General features: G+C 39.2%; 1 protein-coding gene across 1 annotated transcript; it reads left to right on the plus strand.

The window, feature by feature from the left end:
- The first annotated feature begins 986 nt into the window (after nucleotides 1-986).
- tmem72 (transmembrane protein 72) lies at nucleotides 987-5,747 on the plus strand. The gene is made up of 5 exons (XM_068568748.1): nucleotides 987-1,062; nucleotides 3,640-3,706; nucleotides 4,530-4,601; nucleotides 4,881-5,020; nucleotides 5,308-5,747. Exons 1-5 carry the CDS (start codon nucleotides 987-989, stop codon nucleotides 5,745-5,747), a joined length of 795 nt encoding a protein of 264 aa, XP_068424849.1.
- The last annotated feature ends 3,260 nt before the right edge of the window (nucleotides 5,748-9,007 follow it).

The raw sequence follows: 9,007 nt of genomic DNA on the forward strand, positions 1-9,007 counted from the left end.
ACTTAAGTGGGTTTACATTTAAATATGTGTAAGTGTGTCAAAGGGTCTCTGCTGGTTCTTGTGGCGGTTTCCTTGATATCCATTGCATTGTTAGACTTTTCACAATGTGCAGAGCGTCCAAGTTAAATGAGTCCAAGTAAAGTAAAAACTAAGTTGAACTTGTTTATCATATGTTTAACCGTGAACACATCAACCCTCATTCTCTGAAATTAATGGATGCTTCCAGAGTGACTGAGCCTTGAAAAATAAAGTGTTTCCGATGGTTTGATAACCCTTAATGACCTAAATCTTCCAAACAAGGGGAAATTACAGGAGAACAAGGGGAAGTTGCTTGTTCTTAATCTTCTATGTTGTTCAAGGGTGAGGGTGCACACAATGATTGCTAATTTGGTGTGTGTGTGTGTGTGTGTGTGTGTGTGTGTGTGTGTGTGTGTGTGTGTGTGTGTGTGTTAGTTAGTTAGTTATTTAGTTAATTAGTTATTCACCAGCTCTAATAACATATGTGATACGGTGCAGAAATGACCCGAAGTTTCACCTTGACTTACAGAGTGGAATGCTAAACCAGCTGAATGTGCTATTATGTGTGTGTGTGTGTGTGTGTGTGTGTGTTTGTGTGTTTGTGTGTAAGTGTGTGTGTGTGTGTGTGTGTGTGTGTGTGTGTGTGTGTGTGTGTGTGTGTGTGTGTGTGTGTGTGTGTGTGTGTGTGTGTGTGTGTGGCTGAATAGCAGTTATTGGAGCAACAGGGGCATTGAGTCACAAACCTTTCTGAGGTAAAGTCGACCAGTCTAAGGCATCTTAGTCATGGCTCTCGTGGTTTACCCAACATTGCCATTTCTTTTTACCGACTGCCATCAATCTAGTTTACAGTCAACTAATTGTCTAGAATGCTACTTTTGTAACTACTAGGCTACCAACTATTTCAAATAGTGTCAAATAAGAGTGAAGGTTGCATTTTTAGACAGTGAGGAAGGAAAGTATTTGAGGTCATGGGGAACGCAGAGAGGGTCTTGTGGATTATTTTGGAGTGTGCCTGCAGGATCCTTGGTGTTTCTACAGCAGCAGGTAAAATATATAAAGACAAACAGAAACATATAACAAGATTAAATTCAGTTTTATGTGTATCACTTATTGTTTAAGTATGGGCAGCATTACTAATTATTTGGATTGAACAGATTTGATCAAAAGACTCCGGATCCTCTTTGATCAATTCTACTGCCAAGGCTAACATAGTTTTGTAAAGACTAAAGGAATCTGGATTAAATGTGGTCCTGTCGGGAGAGTTATCCAGCTTGGCTTTTTTTTTTAGGATTTCATGAACCCAAAATGTTAGAAGGTCAGCAGGCGATGTTGGCCAACTGTACTTTTGACCTCAAACAACTCAAAAACATCTCTTGGCAGATACATAAAGCATATAAAACATACTTAATCATACATAACCTCACTGTAATGGTTGCTCCTCTGTTTTCTTCAGGCACACAGGGTCAGATTGCATGCGGCTCTCTTAGTCACATTAAATCATCACAGGGGAAAGAGCTCTCTGGTTGCTGCCCGCTTCGAAAAAAAAATATGGGACCCTCCACTTAAATTCAAACAGCTGCAGACATTGAACATTTACAGAGAAACATGTGCCTCACATCACACCAAAACCAAGTCTCTGTATCCAGCTGGGTTACTGAGCTTATGTGATCACAAGCTGTTATACATTCACACCTACATGAGCTTTCTGTACATTGTCTCTACATGTACGTGGGTTTGTGTGTGTTTGTGAGTATGTTTATGGGATTTCTATGTGCCTCTATGTCTCTGCCTGTGTGTTCACATGTCTACATGTCTGTGTTGGCCTGTCTGCCTCTGTGTGTGTTCAGTCGACAGACATATGGGAGCACATATATGTTAATATCCAGCTGGTCTATTCACAGCGTTAATTCTTCTCACACTATAAACAACCAGAAACAGTTAAGCCACATTCCACTGATTTGCCTTTGGGGACGATTTTATCTCACAATTTCTGGCAAACCAGAGAAATAATTTCCATGTGTTTGTTCAGTGGCAATCACCAACCATGCTTACCTTTTAAATACCTCACAAGAAAAAGTTTGATTAACAAAACAGGCTTTCCTTTATAGTTTTTTACATTTTGTTATGCTCAGATTTTATATCTTTCCCTATGTGTTCAAATGTGATTTGGTGTGAAGACTTAAATTTAAAATTGTTTGACATTTTGAGTTTCTTGTTGAGAAAACAGATAATTTATTGAGACCTTAATTGAGTTTCGCATTCGGCGCGTGAAATGGAAACACCCCGACGTATAATCTTACAAAATTTCAATTTTTCAATTGACAAGATAGGACGAGTTATTTTCGAGATATGCCGTACATGTGTGTGCTCCAGAGTTGCCGATCTGGATTTTATCACTTTTTGGACAGCCAGGCTAGCTGTTGCCTCAGTTACAGTTGTTGTGCCGAGCTAAGCTAACTGGTTGCTGGCATTAGCTACATGTGCTGGCGAGTGTACAATCATGAGAGGACCGATAGTCTTGTCAAACTCGCCGGAAGAGAGTAGATGCGAGTATTTCCCAAAAACGACAGTTCCTTTAAAATATTCTGAAGGGGGCATCTGCAAAAGTATTGATAGTTCAAAATAAATTACTTTAAAAGTGATTCAGGGTCCGGCAAGGCACTGCAGCAATGTTGATCTTGCAGAGGAATGAATCAGCCACATTCAGTTGCATCCCAGTATTCCTTTTTACAATATGTGTGTGCTTTCATTTACAGTAAAATTAGATAAGAATAGAAGTAATACTGGTCTGGAACAGCACTTATTACTCGTAAACTTAGAGCAAAGACTTTTAACATACCATGACATGTAATAACCACTTCAACTTCAAGTGGCAAAGTTTTTTAAAATGCCATGGTTCTTTTCGAGTAGAGGATCTGTGACATAATAACTGTCCGTTAGTATGATATGATAATTACAACCATGAGTAAGCCATTACCAGAATTTTGTAACCATGATGGAAACAATTACCAGTATCAAATGCACTATATTTATCTTAGATCAATAGTTCAATGCTGCCCCTTATAGTGTAAACTATGAGCTCACATTGGATCACATCAGGTCATTGTGTATTGCTCAATGAGTGAATTACGTTTCGTGTAGCTGACACTTTTTTCCAAAGCATCTTACATTGTTGCTCAATATACCGTAGACACAGCAACGGGGAGCAATTAGGGGTTAGTGTCTTGCTCAAGGACACACCAACATGGACTAGCAGAGCCGGGACTCGAATCACCAACCCTCTGATTGAAAGACGGGCATGCAAACCACTGAGCCACAGTTTTCAAGCAGAACTGCAATTTGTTTCTAACAACTGCCTCAAACATCACAGCTACAATAATACACTAAAGACTACCTTGATAGTAAAATGAGAAAGAGACATAAAAAATGTAAAAGAACAGGAAAACTAGCAAATTGGTGCATGACAGTGGGAATATTAATATTTATTTACTCATGTTTAGATAAGTTGACCTGCTACAGCAACCCTTCCTACAACTATAACATGAAAATTATGAACTAAGTCTGACATCTGGTGGACAGAAGCTGCTCACCAGTGAAATGTTCTTCCTGTCTCTTTTTCAGTGTTGTGTGGTGTGGGAGTGGAAACTCTGAAACAGGGAGAATTCAGTAGCCTCGGCATCTACCTAATGTAAGTGTTTAGGTTTTGTAATCCATCTTGTAATATGCTATTTGAATTTAAGAGCTCTTGACTGGTGGCATTCCTGAGTTACACACACATGGCCTGGATGTTAATATGGCAAAGAATGCGAGGGCTGAAGGCTTGTAAAACAATTACAAGACTGGACCTGTCGTCATAATCACTCATACATTCACACACTTGTGAGGAGATGTTGGGATGGAGTCAGAGGGATGAAGTGTGGTACAGAGGGCAGAATGGAGACCAGTCCTTCAGTGCTACTTCGTGTTATCTCTGTGGCTCACAGCCAAACTCCCACAAAGCCGCAGGAAAACATCTCCCAAAGGAGAACAGAAATGCATGACAGATTATTCTCTCAGAATAAAGAAATGCAGATGAACGCCGCATCCAAACACACACACACACACACACACACACACACACACACATACACACACACACATACACACACACACACACACACACACACACACACACACACACACACACACACACACACAAACTAAGCGATAACTCTTCAGAGATTTCGTCTGGGGGCATTTTTCTGGTTTACTGAATCAGATGGTTATCAGTCTATTGAAACATGAAATAGTAAACCGGGAATACTGCAGCAGCAAACAGTATAAAAAACACTAACACAACTTCTAAATGTCAAGTGCACTATTTGAAGGCACTATCTCTCAACTTGAAGCATCTCCTTGTGACCCACATTTTGGACAATTTAGACAATTTAGTGACATATGTAGATATAGCTAGAGAAAGTTCACTGAGTTTATCACAATAACAGTTTCTTCTGGCTCTATTCTCCTCCCAGAGTTTCATCTGTTGGCATCATGATGTTTGAGCTGGCCTATTTCCTGGACACGCTTCTAGTCATGTGTCTGCCGTGAGTAGCCGACACGACACTCAATTGTTTCACATGGATACTTGAGCATGCAAAAACCTCTGTGTATTAATGCTATAATATAAGAGTATCATTCTCTTTTGTCTTTTAACACCCTATGAACAGTCAAAGCATATCCAAAATGAAATCTAAAAATGAATTCTTAACTTTAGTCCGTCATGATGTCAGCCATTCAATTATTGTCAAAATTATCTAAAGTGATATGTGACTCTCATTCCCTTTGACTGCTTCAGTCCTTCTTTTGTATTTATCTTTGTCTAGCTGTCCTCCAGACTGGCAGTTGTTTATGTTGTGGGGGAAGATGGCTCACATTGGAGGCTTCCATAAATTCCTCTATTACTCCATAATGTCAGTGGTCTGCTTCTTGCACCCTGTGTTGGTGTGGCATGCAATCATCCCAGGTAAAAGAAGAAAAAAAAAACACTTGCAAATATCATACTTACAGCAGCAGACACGTCAACTTCATACAGTAGAAAACTCAAGGGTATATTTTAATAACATTAAGAATGCCCCTTTCATTTCAAGTGCTTCAGAGAGGTGTGACAGTAAACCAGCAGGCACAATAAAACTGAAGCAGCTAATTGAAATTAAGCCATCAATAATTTTCTTATTTACATCAGCGCGGTTGCTACTGGAGCGTGTCAAAGAGTCTACATTAAAATAAATATAATATATTTTCTGATTGCAGGGATAATGCTTCTGGTCACAGCCTTTTTTAACTTTATACTAAGCAAGAAAACAAAGATCAAATCTCCCAAAGGACCACAGGAAAGCCACAGCGACCAAGGCCCGACCACTGTCTGCGTGACAGAAGGGGCACTCTCAAACAGCACTGTCTCATTCCTCCACGTGGTGACAGGAAGGAGAGGGGGAGGACTGGCTCTCGCAACCAGAGGCCGCTGCCTCGGTCCGGGAGAGAGAGGAGAGAGCGTTCAGGCCATGCTGGAGCTGGAGCAGACAATAGCACCGAAAGGCACAGACGGGGAGAGGAGGAGGTGGAAAGAAAGGAGACTGATCTGCTTGAGAGGTAGGGAGGAGCCTGTGGAGAGAGAGATGGAGGAGATGGACAGTTACTGTGAGCCAGAGCCAGACACCACCTCAGACACTGCGCCCATGATTACTGACTGAGCTCCATACTGATATCACACAAAGGAAAGCATGTGTAATGTATTCGTACTGACTAGCTGGTGCTACACTGTGGTGGATGTTAAGCTGAAAACAACATTATCAAATGGCCAAGCAGCCACAATTGCATTTTTAAGTGTGATTAATAATGTACTATGTATTTTAAATAAACAAGTTGATTATTTTTATTAAATGTTCTGCTGGTTTATTATTTTTTGACTTTAAAAAGATCTATCTCAGAATGTATGTACAGAATGTATTTGTGTGTGTGTTTTTAACCTTAATGTGATACTCAGATGTATACAGTCAAAGAAATTAAATTGTGGTTACCTACATCAGCAAGTCGTTGGCTTTAAGTCTGTTTTTTTTTTTTTTTTCAAAGCCAGCAGTGATTTGAAGAGCAAACATTAATGACGACAAGCAATCCAATCTAGTTAATGCAACATCCATTATTCACGAGGTAATAAATTAGATCAACTGTTTCATCCATTCACTGTCAGAGGAAATGTATATGACTGTGACTGCAAGCATGAGAGCTTGTGCAGGTGCATGTGTGTTCGTCGCATTCAAGTCTTCTCATTGTGTGTTTGTCATGTGCAAGCGGTGACCATGGAGACGGCGCTCTGGGAGGAGCGCTTACGTTATTATGGTGATGAGAAAAACATCAGATCACCCACCAGAGCGCCACCAAACCAACGCATTATTACTAAGTATTATTCATGCATTTATATATTACCTCATATGTTGCACATTGATAATACTGATAAGGTGTGAATCAGACCCAAGCTCTATAAACCCATAAAATGGAATAGTTGTGATAGAAAAGTGGGTATAAAAAGCTTGTATAAACATTTCATTTCTTTTTCCTTTGTTTTATACCCATACCACGGTTTGAAACAGCAAATCCAGGTTGTCAATGAACAGCTCATGACCAGAAAATATGTCAAGACCAATCTCTTTGAACTGAAAGCCGAGGAGAAAGTCTTGGTGGCACGAAACAAAGTCCCACTCTGACGACTTTAACAAGCTTATAAATGAAGATGACTGTAAGTGGAAGTATGAAGTGTTGAAGGAACGGACTGAACATAAAGCTACAGAACAATCAACGGACAGAAAAAAATCCACGGTTTGAACAACAATATCATAGTTCTGGATGCTTTTAAAGCAAATTATAAATCAATGAAGGCAGAGAACGGAGTTCTAACCAGATAGAATGACACAGGGAAAAACATCTAGATGTATTATTATGCTGAGTTAACCAGTTTGTTCACCTACAAACCAAATACTTGCAAACAAGATTGGGTTTGTAAATGACCTGAAACTAAACTCGAAAGATGTAAAGCAAAAAAAATGGATGACAAATACAATATTTTTGTGAACAGAAAGGGTTTGCTTCTTTTGTTTCAACTCACAGGACAAACAAGGGTCCTTCCATTGCTGCTGCCAGTCCTCTAAGACACGACAGGTTTATATTCCTGGCAACCTGTATTACTGGGTAGACCCTTTCCTTTCCCTCAGTGTTGCTCACTTCTAGCTCTGATTTCTGTTGCTTTGCAGGAGGGGGATAATAGGAATCAAGTGCATTGGGAAAAAAACAGTACGGGATGAGAAAAAGAGAGAAGAGAGGAGTCACCATCCCAAAATAGAAGCCATTGGGGCAAAAACAATGGTTTCTAAACAATGGTTCTTTACTCTAACGATCGCAGGAATAATAAGCAGACAGAGGGAGGAATCTGTGTATGTATATATCTATCTATCTATCTATCTATCTATCTATCTATCTATATATATATATATATATATATATATATATATATATATATATATATATATATATATATATATATATATATATATAGATAGATAGATAGATAGATAGATAGATAGATATAGATAGATAGATATATATATAGATAGATATAGATATATGTAGATATATATATATATATATATATATATATATATATATATATATATATATATATATATATATATATATATACATACATATATTTACCCCACGCCCAGATCACCCATGTCGTATTCTTTTGTATACCATCTCCCACCATTTATAATAACTCAAACAATGATTTGCAACCCTATAATATCCCAAAGAAACCATATGACAAACCATCCAATTGATACATTGGTTATTCTAGGAGATGGTTCTTTGTGGAACCAAACAGCCTTATAAAGAACCAGTTGAGAACCATTATTTTTCCGTGTGTATCATGCTACACATAATACAATTCACCAGACATTCGTCTTTTGTTCAGGTCATAAATCAATACTGTTTTGTTCTGTCAACACACACACACACACACACACACACACACACACACACACACACACACACACACACACACACACACACACACACACACACCATATTCTTTAGTCCTTTGTTCACTGAATTGTAGATTTATAACTGTATAGGCATACGATGCAATCTCTCTGCAGCACCAAAGCTAAGGAGAGAATCAATACCAGCAGAGAGCCCCACTTTCAGAAAGCAGCTCATTCAGACAGTCACGTGAAAACACGCTGACACAAAAATAGCCTGCAGTTTAAAAAACAAGCTTATTCTTCATATTTGCCACTACGCAGTGTCATAGATTCATCGGTCCTTTTAAACATGTTTTGACACAACGTATGAACTCCATGCCATGTGAGTCTGGAGGGGTGAGCTGTGTTACGGAGAAAACAAGGGGTCTTTGTCTCGAGTTAACTGAGGCCGATAATCGGGGCTGTATTGTCATTTGCACAAGGATCTCTGGTCAGAAACTGAGTGACCCAATAATGGAGAGGAAAAGAACGTCAGCATTTCCAGTCTGTTTCAAGCAACTTTGTCATATCTTTAGAATGAGCTGTTCTCTACTGGGGAAGTTACACAGCTGCAGGAACATCTTACTTCCTCTGTGCATGTTAAATCATAAATCCTATTTAGAGAGAGAAAGAGAGAGAGAGAGAGAGAGAGAGAGAGAGAGAGAGAGAGAGAGAGAGAGAGAGAGAGAGAGAGAGAGAGAGAGAGAGAGAAAGAGAGAGAGAGAGAGACTTCCTACAGTTTGTGTTTCCACTGTACAATAGTTTCCTAGACGGCAGATCCAGGCTCAAAAACAGGATGGGGAAATAAATCTTAACAGGTCACAGGGACTTCTTTCTTTATTCTTCTGAGCTGGAACATAACAGGATAAGCGCTTTAATGGTGGCTGTGCCAAAGGAATGAGACGTTCTTCTATGAAGGCAGACACAAATAATAAAGA

Source organism: Clinocottus analis, unplaced genomic scaffold (assembly GCF_023055335.1).
Source record: "Clinocottus analis isolate CAN_PGR_092001 unplaced genomic scaffold, fCliAna1.0.p SCAF_8, whole genome shotgun sequence".
Classification (NCBI taxonomy): domain Eukaryota; kingdom Metazoa; phylum Chordata; class Actinopteri; order Perciformes; family Cottidae; genus Clinocottus; species Clinocottus analis.